The sequence below is a fragment of the Tachyglossus aculeatus genome, chromosome 22, assembly GCF_015852505.1.
Source record: "Tachyglossus aculeatus isolate mTacAcu1 chromosome 22, mTacAcu1.pri, whole genome shotgun sequence".
NCBI classification, from domain to species: Eukaryota; Metazoa; Chordata; class Mammalia; order Monotremata; family Tachyglossidae; genus Tachyglossus; species Tachyglossus aculeatus.
The window spans coordinates 31,835,746-31,848,680 of NC_052087.1; the positions used below are offsets into that span (position 1 = coordinate 31,835,746).

Sequence of the window (12,935 nt, forward strand, 5' to 3'; positions counted from 1 at the left end):
CTAGTTTCCTATCTTTCCTTTTAGTTTACTTCCCTATCTCCCCTTATGTCTCTGTGACTTTTATTGAAGTAAATGTTCAGTAGATTGTAGTAACGCAGTAAGTCCTGTTACTCTGACAACTACTATAAAAGCTTCTAGGATTTCAGGCTACCATTGCAATTGCTGGCTCCAGTAAATACCCATTTCTCTCAGACTGTGATAGTATTATAATATTTAGTGAGTAAGACCGGTTGCTGAGACTGACATTACAGTATCCCTGTCCTTATACTCTGGTCTAGTAAGTAATAATGATAATAACCATATAATATAATTGTGGTATTTGTTAAGTACTTATGATATGGCCAGCATTGTACTAAGGTCTGGGAACTATGCAAGATAAGGAGATCAGATGCAGTTTTTGTCCTACTACCTGCCACGTTAGACTTCATTATCGAGAAAGGGCCTCTATGGCCCTATGGCATTTACCCTTTCTGTCAAAATCTCTGTTGTCAAACTGTGTAATGAATCATTTTGTTTAACAAACTTGACTCAGGTAGACCCTGAAATCAACCAGAGGGCTCAGTCCTTAAACGGTAGTGGAAGGTAGAGAGAAAACTATTGTCACCTACCTAGTATTGGGAGCCTCTTTGCCATCTCATTTCTCCCACTCATGAAGCACATTGGGCAGAATTATCATTAGGGCCAATATATTTGACCTAAATAACATTCTGCAACTACACCAATATTTTCAATCCTTTGAAAAGAAATTTTTTTGTTGCTGAATTTCAACTAAGTCTAAAGTACATATTTCAGGAAACCACAAGCCTCACTGTTTCATGGACAGTCTAATAATAATAATTATGGTATCTATTAAGTGTTTACTATGTGCCAAGCACTGTTCTAATCGTTGGGGTAGATACAAGGTAATCAAGTTGTCCCATGTGGAGTTCACAGTACTAATCCCCATTTTTACAGATGAGGTAACTGAGACACAGAGAAGTTATGAGGCTTGCCCAAGGTCACACAGCAGACAAGTGGCAGACCTGGGATTTGAACCCATGTCCTCTGACTCCCAAGCCAGTGCTCTTTCCACTGAGCCAAGCTGTGGTAACATGTTGCCCACACCTCAATCCTTCACAGGACATTCAGGGCAGAATTACTGCTCTCTGTTGCTGAGAAAGAAGCATAGTTTTCTGGTCCAACTTCCAACTCCAGTTTCTGTCTGCTGTCAACTTCTGGCTTCTGAACCTCCCTATTGAGATATATCTAGCAAAGGGAGTCAGAGAATAGAGGAGTGATAGGCAATCTTGATAACACCAGTCTTGTTGCTTTTAGCTTTCATCAGGTAGAAGATTGGGCAGAGAGAAGTGAATGAGGAAGATACCTTTCTGAGAAGAAAGACTCCCAGCCATTAGGTGACCTTTGCTGATTTGCAGTGATTGAGTGCGTGTGATGCCACCCTAAGGATGCCACCATTAGTGATGCCATTCTACAGAGGGTGGCCATTTCCTCTCCTCACGTGAGAAGGAATTGGCTATACCCTCTTTGGGGCTGCATTACCAAAGCATAAAGCACTCTGGGTTTGGTGCAGGGCAAAAAATGCTACACAGAGATGTCACGTGAGACATTGCAATTGAGCATGTCTCAAGAATATATGTAATAGCAGTAAAAAATGATGTGTGATCTACGAGTAATTTGAATCGCACAATCATCAAATGTCAAAATTGCAATTCTTCAAAGTTGTGAAGTGAAAATCTTTGCATTTTACAAGGTTGTCTTGCCACGCCCACACCATTTGCTGCATCCTGGTGTCAGTGAACTCTGTGAGCTGCCTCTCTTTGTTATCATCTGAAGTCAACCTGGTTTGCAAGAGCATGCGTGGAATCTCTAGTGAATGACATTCTGTAGTTAATATGGCAGTGGAATCAAAGCTTTGAAGGTCTCTGCTTTTCTTGAATGGCATCTTACATTCTCTATCTTTCTATCCGCTAGCCTGGCAACTGATTTTGGATATGATTTCAGGAGATAGTATTACTGGTCTTTATATACTATACAAAGAATTAAATTCTCATGAAAGCACTCTGCATTTACCCAAATTCTGCCAGTCAGTTTTACTAGAGAGGAAATGCAAAGCTGTTATTTCTAAATAATGTATTTAGTTTGTTGTCTGCTAATATATTTTTCCAGTTATTAGTAATTTTAAGCTCCATTGTTCTTAGATATTTAATCCTAAAAATCGGTGAAGAATGTATTTATATCAGTCTATCTGTTCACTGAGCACCTACAGTGTGTAGAACACCGTACTAAGCATGTGAAAGAGAACGTTGGATGTAAAAGATGCAATCCTCACCCTCAGGTAGGTCACAGTATAGAGGGGGAGATGAATGCAAAATTGCTTAAAGTGAGGAAGAGAAAAAGAATGAAAAGATGGATAATGGAATACATGTCATTAAATGGTGTAAATTGATATATACAAAATGCTATGAGTAGCTGAGTTCCGGAGAGCTGAGACCCCTTCCTTGACTAAACTCTTATTTCCCCTACTTCCTTTCCCTTCTGCATTGTCCTTGCACTTCGATTTTTGAGCTTTATTCACCCCACCCTCAGCCCCACAGCACTATTGTACATATCCACAATGTATTTTAATGTCTGTCCCTCTGGGCTGTACACTCCTTTTGGGCAGCGAGCATGTGTACCATCTCCGTTCCGTTGTCCTCTCCCAAATGTTTATTGCAGTGCTCTGCACACAGTAAGCACTCAACAAATCTGATTGGTTGATTGATGGATTGATTATTAGTTAGGAAGAAAAAACCTGGGGAGAAGAAAATTAATGGAGGAATTCTTCCTGGAGGAGGAGAGTCATCAGGAGGATTTTGAGGCTGAGGAGAGCTCTGGCCTGATAGATTTGAAAGGGAATGTAGCTTCAGGCAGGGGGGAGGGCATGAGCGAAAGGTGGGGGGCTGGAGAAAGTATCCACTACGGTTCTCCCCCTAATAATAATAATAATAATGGCATTTATTAAGTGCTAACTATGTGCAAAGCACTGTTCTAAGAGCTGGGAAGGTCACGAGGTGATCAGGTTGTCCCACAGGGGGCTCACAATCTTAATCCCCATTTGCCAGATGAGGTAACAGGCCCAGAAAAGTGAAGTGACTTGCCCAAAGTCACACAGCTGACAATTGGCAGATCTAGGATTTGAACCCATGACTTCTGACTCCAAAGCCCTGCTCTTTCCACTGAGCCACGCTGCTTCTCACGCTCCTACCGATTCTTACTATTACTCAACCCACACACTTGGCTCTTCTAATACCAACCTTCTTACTGTGCCTCAGTCTGGTCTTCCTTGCCGTCAGCCCTTTGCTCCCATGCTCCTTCTTCCTGCCTGGAACTCCCTCCCCACCTCATATTCAACAGGCCACCAAAACCCTATTAACTGTGGTATATGCTTGGCTCAGTGGTAAGAGCACGGGCTTTGGAGTCAGAGGTCACGGGTTCGAATCCCACCTCCGCCACATATCTGCTGTATGACCTTGGGCAAGTCATTTAACTATTCTGATCCTCCGTTACTTGATCTGTAAAATGGGGATTAAGACTGTGAGCCCCACGTGGGACAACCTGATCACCTTGTATCCCCCCCAGCACTTAGAACAGTGTTTTGCACATAGTAAGCGCTTAACAAATGTCATTATTATCATTATTATTATTATTATTAATATGTGCCAGGCTCTGTACTCAGCACAGGTGTGGATACAAGCAAATCAGGTAGGACACAGAGCCTGTGCCACATGGGGATCACATTTTAATCCCCATTTTACAGATGAGGGAACTGAGGCTCAGAAAAGTGAAGTGACTTCCCCAAGGCAACACAGCAGACAAGTGACGGAGCTGGAATAGAACATATGACCTTCTAACTCCCAGGCCTGTGCTCTATCCTCTATGCCATTAAAATCACTTCTCTTCCAGGAGGGCTTCCATGACTTAATGATAATAATAATAATAGTACTTGTTAAGCGCTTACTATGTGCCAAACATTATTCTAAGCACTAGGGTAGATACAGGTTAGTCAGGTTGGACACAGTCCCTGTCCCATTTGGGGCTCACACTCTTAATTCCCATTTTATAAATGAGGTACCTGAGGCCCAGAGAAGTTAAGTAACTTGCCTAAGGTCACACAGCAGACATGTGGCAGGTCTGGGAATAGAATTCAGGATCTTCTGAGTCCTAGATCCGTGCTCTATTCACTAAAAAACACTGCTCCATGTCCCTGCACATTCTCCTTCCCCTCTGCCTTGTCTTTACATCTTGGTCTTTTCCTTCAGAGCATTTCGTTAGGCACACTCCATCCACTCAGCACTTATGTACAAATCCTTATTCTTTGTTGCCTCCCCTGGCTGTAATGTTTTTAGTGCCCGTCTTACCCAATAGACTGTAAACTCCTTGTGAGAAGGAATCACGTCTACCAACTTTATTGTTATTATTATTTACTTTATGGTGTTCTCACAAGTGTTTCATACAATGCTCTGCACACAGTAAATGCTCAATAATTATCACTCTGATTGAGAGTTAGGGATGGTTATGATACTTGGCAGGTAGGAGTAAGGTTGACTCAGTGGGTGAAGGGGGAAGGTAAGTATGAAGGCGAGATCTGGCAGGACTGGAATGCTTCTAAAATCTATCTTTTTCATCCAGAGTCTTCGCCTTGGACAAAATGACTGATGGAAACGACACTTCTATGACAGAGTTCGTTATTTTGGGATTAACGGACGATCCTGTCCTCCTGATCTTCCTCGTCACATTGTTTCTCGTGGTTTATGTTGTCACAGTCATGGGTAATCTCAGCATTATCATGTTAATCAGGGCCAGTTCCCAACTTCACACGCCAATGTACCATTTTCTGAGCCATTTGGCTTTCATCGATTTTTGGTTTTCATCAACTGTCACGCCCAAGATGCTTAAGGGCTTCTTAGTAGAGAGAGACACAATATCCTTTGCTGGCTGTGTTGCCCAGTTCTGTTCTACCTTTGCTTTTGGGACCTCAGAGGGCATCTTACTGGCTATGATGGCATATGACCGTTTTGTGGCCATCTGCAATCCCCTGCTCTATACCATCTCTATGTCCAATAAAGTGTGTGTCCAGCTCATAACTACCACCTATGTCGGGGGTTGTTTAAATAGCATGCTATTTACCATTTGTGTGCTTAGCTTAGCCTTCTGCAGATCCAATGAAATCAATCATTTTTTTTGTGATTTCCCTCCATTAGTAGAACTTGCTTGCTCTGACGTTTCCCTGGTTCTAATCATTACTTCCATCTCTGCTGCCATCATAATATTAATCACTGTCCCCACCATAATCATCTCTTATGCATACATCCTCTGTGCCATCATGAGGATCCAGGCAGGCCATGGGAGACAGAAAGCTTTCTCTACCTCCACCTCCCACCTCACCGCCCTTATTCTATTCTACGGCACCGTCACGTTCACTTATGTGCAGCCCAGCTCCAGCCGCTCCTTGGAGCAGAATAAAGTTGTGTCTCTGTTCTACACAGTGGTGATCCCCATGCTGAACCCCCTAATCTATACTCTGAGGAACAAGGATGTGAGAGGAGCAGTGATAAGGATAATGCACAAGTATGAATAATTATTTTTAAATAAAATTTGGGATGATCCATTGATAATCCAAGGACGGTAAGAAAAAAGTATGTGCTCATTTGTTGTTTTGTTGACACATTCTAATTGTAAGTTTGAAAGAAATAAAAATTTGGACACAACTCGTGGATAAGTATCATTTTAGTTAAGAAAAGAGGTGTTATCACTCACATCTATATCCCGGGGATGTGCTCTGTACTAAGCTTTTTGCCAGAAAATTCATTTTTCATGGATTAACACTGCCTTTAGATCATGTTGGGAAGCAGTGCAGTTTAATGGAAAGAATACAGGCCTCGGAGTCATAAGACTTGGGTTCTAATCCCAGCTCCAACCACTTGTCTGCTGTGTCCTTGGATAAGTCACTTAATTTTTCTGTGCCTCAGTTACCTTATCAGTAAAATTGGAGTGAAGACTACGGCCTCGTGTAGGACAGGCACTGTGTTATTTTAAAATTACCCCAGCACTTAATGCAATGCCTTCCAGCAAACATCATAAAAATAAAATAAAAATATATAAAAAATAAAACAGTGAAATGGACTTTAATTTGGATTTAGAACAGGTCAAATCATTTCATCCCCCTTGAGATTGTGAAGAACAAGAAGGTTTTATGCTGCTGAGTCGTCTCTGACCCACAGCGATGCCATGGGCACATCTCTCCCAGAATGCCCCAACTCCAACCACAATTGTTCTGGTAGTGGATCCATAGAGTTTTCTTGGTAATAATATGGAAGCAGTTTACCGTTGCCTCCTTCCATGCAATCAACTTGAGTCTCCGCCCTCCACTCTCTCCCATGCCGCTGCTGTCCAGCACAGTCGAGTTAGCTTTCTCGAAGAAGAAAATAAAAAGTTTTGTATACTGGAATTTCTGTTCAAATTTTGATAAACTTTGGAATTAGTTTAATAGCTTTTTAAAAAAACATTTACTCTTTCATGAAGAACATATTCAAGCCTCCTTATTAGTTTTTGATCCACTGTTTTGGGCGGTCTGTGGTTGGGAAATCACATTAATTAATTAATGCTAACAAAAATTCTGAACATCGAGCAGTCAGCTGTGGGTGTGTTCTGATTTTAATGAGGTGTCATGGGTGGGAAGGATTCTGTCTTTGACATTTCTTGCTCCACGGGAATCCCTTACCCCATCCTGAAGAATTATCTTGGGAAATTATGGAAAAGGTATATGGAGTCCCCAGCAGAGATCTATTCATATGAAAGCTCATGAGATCCAGATTTAAAGCAACACACTTTGGCGGGCAGCCCAGTTTGTCATTTCTGCCCCTTCCAGGCTGAACCCATCAAACTTAGGCATAGACTTTAACTGGTGGTGTCAATAATAATAATAATTAATTCTGGTGTATGTTAAGCACTTACTATGGGCGAAGCACTGTTCTAAGCACTGGGGCGGGGAATACAAGGTGATCAGGTTGTTCCACATGGGACTCACAGTCTTAATCCCCATTTTAGAGATGAGGTAACTGAGGCACAGAAAAGTTGAGTGGCTTGCCCAAGATCACACAGCTGACAAGTGGCTGAGTCAGGATTCGAACCCATGACCTCTGACTCCCAAGCCCACACTCTTTACACAATCCTTCCCCCAGGCAAAGGGAACAGAAAGGGAAGGGAGAGTGTATATCTCCAGGATAAAAATAAAGACTTTGGGAAAGAAATTGAAAGGAATTGAAATTGGGAAAGGAAAGGAATGGTCTGTACAAAGCCTCTTGCACTCTCACCCCTACCAGTCACATTCATTCACTCCTTCAATCGTATTTATTGAGCGCTTACTGTGTGCAGAGCAGTGTACTAAGCACTTGAGAAGTACAAATTGGTAACATATAGAGACGATCCCTACCCAGCAATGGGCTCACAGTCTAGAAGGGGTCCCACAGGCACCCAGATTGCCAAGAACTTGCAGGCTGTCAGTGTTGCTGCGCACGCTTACAAAATGGAACATATGTGGAAATGTTGTTAAAAATTGATACTAGGAGGTAAAGTTGAGGATGCATTAACAAGGGTCTTGAAAAGCAACATGTCATGGGCCTGGGAGTTAAGAAGGCCTGGGTTCTAATCCCAATTTGGCCACTTGCCTGCCGTGTGACCTTGGAAATTCATGTAACTTCTTTATGCCTCAGTTTTCTCATCTGTAAAATGGAGATTCAATGCCTACTTAGACTGTGAGCCCCGTGTGGGACAGGGACTGTGTCTAATTTCATAACCTTGTGTCTACCTCAGTGTTTGGCACACTGGAAGTAACAAATACTGCTAAAGCAAGTCTTCAAATTTTCAAAAGTTTAGTAAATGAAAGGCTAGGAATAAATGTTATCCAACACCATGGGGAACACACTTAGATATAAAGGGATTTGTCTGGAAGGAGATATATTGATGACTTTACATTGGGTAGGAGAGAATTCCTGACATAGGAACGGGTTAGTGGATAGACTCGAATAATGGGATAAATATTAATTTAGTATCCTATGCTTAGATGGGTAATTCTTATCTCAATTTATGCAAGAATAAATACTTGGCTTATTTACTAAGTCCCTCTAAACTCCTCTCTAGACTCTAGACTCCTTGTGGGCAGGGAACATAGCTACCAATTCTCTTATATTGTACTCTTCCAAGTGCTTAGTACACTGTTCTGCACACAATAAGTATTAAATACCACTGATGGATGCTATGAATAAAGTGTTGGGTTAATAGTCACTGCCCACTTCAGAGGTAACAAACTAAGAGGGAGAGAAGGCAGATATTTTATTCCCATTTTAGAGTTAAGGCCCACAGAGATGAAGTGCTTTCTTTCTCAATGTTACAAAGCAGGTCAGTGGCAGGTCTGGGACTAGAACTAGACTTCTAGTCCCAAGATCTTTCCATTGGAGAAAATACTGGTTCTTTTGAAAAAATGAAATAAAAAACAACTTTAAAAAAGCACTGGAGTTTCTGGAGATAACATTCACAGTTCATTTTGCTGATATTTTTCTCCTCTTATTTTCCTTCTTCAGCAGAAATTGCTCCAAACTGTCTTAAACTAAGACCTGAATTCACCATCTTGCAAGATCCAGGAATAATCAGCAATATAGATTAGCTACCATCTCTCATATCATCAGTGTTAAGTTTCATTCAATTTTAATTTACCACCTGCAGAAAAGGACATATTTCCTACTGAGAGAAGTAACCCTGGCTTGTAGCTCCAAGGGAGACAGTTCCCAAATGCCCTAAACCCATGGCAGCCATGATAAAGTGCTATTTATACCCCAATAATCCCTTTGTGATCCTGAGATGTTTCTTTCCTGCTCCAAAGGTGAGTGTCATACGTAAAAGGGAATATAAAGAATTATTTTCAAAAGTGCTGATTTTAGATTTTAAAGCCATAACAATGCAGCAGATTTTATTATTATTGTGGCACTTGTTAGTGTTTACTATGTGCAATGCACTGCACTAAGCATTGGGTGTAAATACAAGATGATCAGGTTAGAGAAGCAGTGTGGCTTAGTGGAAAGAGCATGGGCTTGGCAGTCAGAGTTTATGGGTTCTAATCCTGTCTCCTCCACTTGTCTGCTGTGTGAAGTTGGTCAAGTCACTTAACTTCTCTGTGCCTCAGTTCCCTCATCCGTAAAATGGGGATTAAATCTTTGAGCCCCATGTGGGACAACCTGATTTCCCCTGTATCTACTCCAGCACTTAGAATGGTGTTTGGCACATAATAAGCACTTAACAAATGCCCTATTATTATTATTATTATTATTATTGGACACAGCTCCTCACAGTCTTCCCAGCTTGAAATGCAGTGATACAAAGGGACAAGAATCTGAAAATTCTAAAAACTATCTCAGGTTATAAGGGTTTATTTGGATTTCAGAGTAAAGACCTAATTTCCAAAACTGAATTCTCACATACGGAGGCAAAAATACTAGAGATAGTGGATCTCGTACGGCTCAAAGGTAGTTAACTTCACCAAGTGAATAATGCTTTAGAAAACTCCACTGCTTTAGTATTTTCTGCACATCTGAGATGAATTACAGAGTTTATGAACTTCTTCCATAGCAATATCTCTATCAATTAATCAATCATATTTTTTGAGCACACTGTATTCAGAGCATTATATTATCACTATAGTTTTCTTTGACTTTAATTGTTCATATCACTAAATACAAGATACTTTCTGGAGCTCCAATGGTCTTTAGTACCACAAATACAACAAACAGTTCCAATTTTTGACACTTAGTATCCTAGTTTATACTGTTGTACTTTTTTTATATTTAGTTTCCTATCTTTCCTTTTAGTTTACTTCCCTATCTCCCCTTAGGTCTCTGTGACTTTTACTGAAGTAAATTTTCAGTAGATTGTAGTAACACAGTAAGTCCTGTTACTCTGACAACTACTATAAAAGCTTCTAGGATTTCAGGCTACCATTGCAATTGCTGGCTCCAGTAAATGCCCATTTCCCTCAGATTGTGATAGTATTATAATATTTAGTTAGTGAGACCGGTTGCTGAGACTGACATTACAGTATCCCTGTCCTTATACTCTGGTCTAGTAAGTAATAATGATAATAAGCATATAATATAATTGTGGTATTTGTTAAGCACTTATGATATGGCAAGCATTGTACTAAGGTCTGGGAACTATGCAAGATAAGGAGATCAGATGCAGTTTTTGTCATACTATCTGCCATGTTAGACTGCATTATGGAGAAGGGGCCTCTATGGCTCTATGGCATTTACCCTTTCTGTCAAACTCTCTGTTGTCAAACTGTGTAATGATTCATTTTGTTTAACAAACTTCACTCAGGTAGACCCTGAAATCAACCAGAGGGCTCAGCCCTGAAACAGTAGTGGAAGGTAGAGAGAAAACTATTGTCACCTACCTAGCATTGGGAGCCTCTTTGCCATCTCATTTCTCCCACTCATGAAGCACATTGGGCAGAATTATCATTAGGGCCAATATATTTGACCTAAATAACATTCTGCAACTACACCAATATTTTCAATCTGTTGAAAAGAAATTTTTTTGTGGCTGAATTTCAGCTGTCAGGAAACCACAAGCCTCACTGTTTCATGGACAGTCTAATAATAATAATGATAATAATAATTAACTTCTCATGAAAGCACTCTGTATTTACCCAAATTCTGCCAGTCAGTTTTACTAGAGAGGAAATGCAAAGCTGTTATTTCTAAATAATATATTTAGTTTGTTGTCTGCTAATATATTTTTTCAGTTATTAGTAATTGTAAGCTCCATTGTTCTTAGATATTAATCTTAAAAATGGGTGAAGAATGTATTTATATCAGTCTATCAATAATGTTTACTGAGCACTTACAGTGTGTAGAACACTGTACTAAGCATGTGAAAGAGACTGTTGGATGTAAAAGATGCAATTCCCACCCTCAAGTAGGTCACAGTATAGAGGGGGAGATGAATGCAAAATTGTTTAAAGTGAGGAAGAGAAAAGGAATGAAAAGATGGATAATGGAATACATGTCATTAAATGGTGTAAATTGATATATACAAAATGCTATGAGTAGCTGAGTTCCGGAGAGCTGAGACCTCTTCCTGGACTAAACTCTTATTTCCCCTACTTCCTTTTCCTTCTGCATTGTCCTTGCACTTGGATTTTTGAGCTTTATTCACCCCACCCTCAGCCCCACAGCACTATTGTACATATCCATAATGTATTTCAATGTCTGTCCCTCTAGGCTGTACACTCCTTGTGGGCAGCAAGCATGTCTACCATCTCCGTTCCGTTGTCAATCAATCAATCAATCAATCAATCGTATTTATTGAGCGCTTACTATGTGCAGAGCACTGTACTAAGCGCTTGGGAAGTACAAATTGGCATCACATAGAGACCTCTCCCAAATGTTTATTGCAGTGCTCTGCACACAGTAAGCACTCAACAAATCTGATTGGTTGATTGATGGATTGATTATTAGTTAGGAAGAAAAAACATGGGGAGAAGAAAATTAATGGAGGAATTCTTCCTGGAGGAGGAGAGTCATCAGGAGGATTTTGAGGCTGCGGAGAGCTCTGGCCTGATAGATTTGAAAGGGAATGTAGCTTCAGGCAGAGGGGAGGGCGTGAGCGAAAGGTGGGGGGCTGGAGAAAGTATCCACTAAGGTTCTCCCCCTAATAATAATAATGGCATTTATTAAGTGCTAACTATGTGCAAAGCACTGTTCTAAGAGCTGGGAAGATCACGAGGTGATCAGGTTGTCCCACAGGGGGCTCACAATCTTAATCCCCATTTGCCAGATGAGGTAACAGGCCCAGAAAAGTGAAGTGACTTGCCCAAAGTCACACAGCTGACAATTGGCAGAGCCAGGATTTGAACCCATGACTTCTGACTCCAAAGCCCTGCTCTTTCCACTGAGCCATGCTGCTTCTCACGCTCCTACCGATTCTTGCTCCTATTCCACTACAACTCAACCCACACACTTGGCTCTTCTAATACCAACCTCCTTACTGTGCCTCAGTCTGGTCTTCCTTCCCGTCAGCCCTTTGCTCCCATGCTCCTTCCTTCCTGCCTGGAACTCCCTCCCCACCTCATATTCAACAGGCCACCAAAGCCCTATTAACTGTGGTATACGCTCGGCTCAGTGGAAAGAGCCCGGGCTTTCGAGTCAGAGGTCATGGGTTTGAATCCCGCCTCCGCCACGTCTGCTGTATGACCTTGGGCAAGTCATTTAACGTCTCTGAGCCTCAGTTACCTCATCTGTAAAATGGGGATTAAGACTGTGAGCCCCACGTGGGACAACCTGATCACCTTGTATCCCCCCCAGCACTTAGAACAGTGCTTTGCACATAGTAAGCGCTTAACAAATGTCATTATTATCATTATTATTATTATTATTAATATGTGCCAGGCTCTGTACTCAGCACATGTGTGGATACAAGCAAATCAGGTTGGACACAGAGCCTGTGCCACATGGGGATCACATTTTAATCCCCATTTTACAGATGAGGGAACTGAGGCACAGAAAAGTGAAGTGACTTCCCCAAGGCAACACAGCAGACAAGTGACGGAGCTGGGATAGAACATATGACCTTCTAATTCCCCGGCCTGTGCTCTGTCCTCTACGCCATTAAAATCACTTCTCTTCCAGGAGGGCTTCCATGACTTAATGATAATAATAATAATAGTGCTTGTTAAACGCTTACTATGTGCCAAACATTATTCTGAGCACTAGGGTAGATACAGGTTAGGCAGGTTGGACACAGTCCCTGTCCCATTTGGGGCTCACACTCTTAATTCCCATTTTATAAATGAGGTACCTGAGGCCCAGAGAAGTTAAGTAACTTGCCTAAGGTCACACAGCAGA

General features: G+C 41.3%; 1 protein-coding gene across 1 annotated transcript; it reads left to right on the top strand.

Moving 5' to 3' along the window:
- The first annotated feature begins 4,684 nt into the window (after positions 1-4,684).
- LOC119943882 (olfactory receptor 478-like) lies at positions 4,685-5,617 on the top strand. The gene has a single exon (XM_038765069.1). It carries the CDS (start codon positions 4,688-4,690, stop codon positions 5,615-5,617), a length of 930 nt encoding a protein of 309 aa, XP_038620997.1. The 5' UTR covers positions 4,685-4,687.
- The last annotated feature ends 7,318 nt before the right edge of the window (positions 5,618-12,935 follow it).

What these genes read in the sequence shown, in the direction of transcription:
- LOC119943882 (XM_038765069.1), top strand. Translation starts at nt 4,688, where the DNA reads ATGACTGATGGAAACGACACTTCTATGACAGAGTTCGTTATTTTGGGA.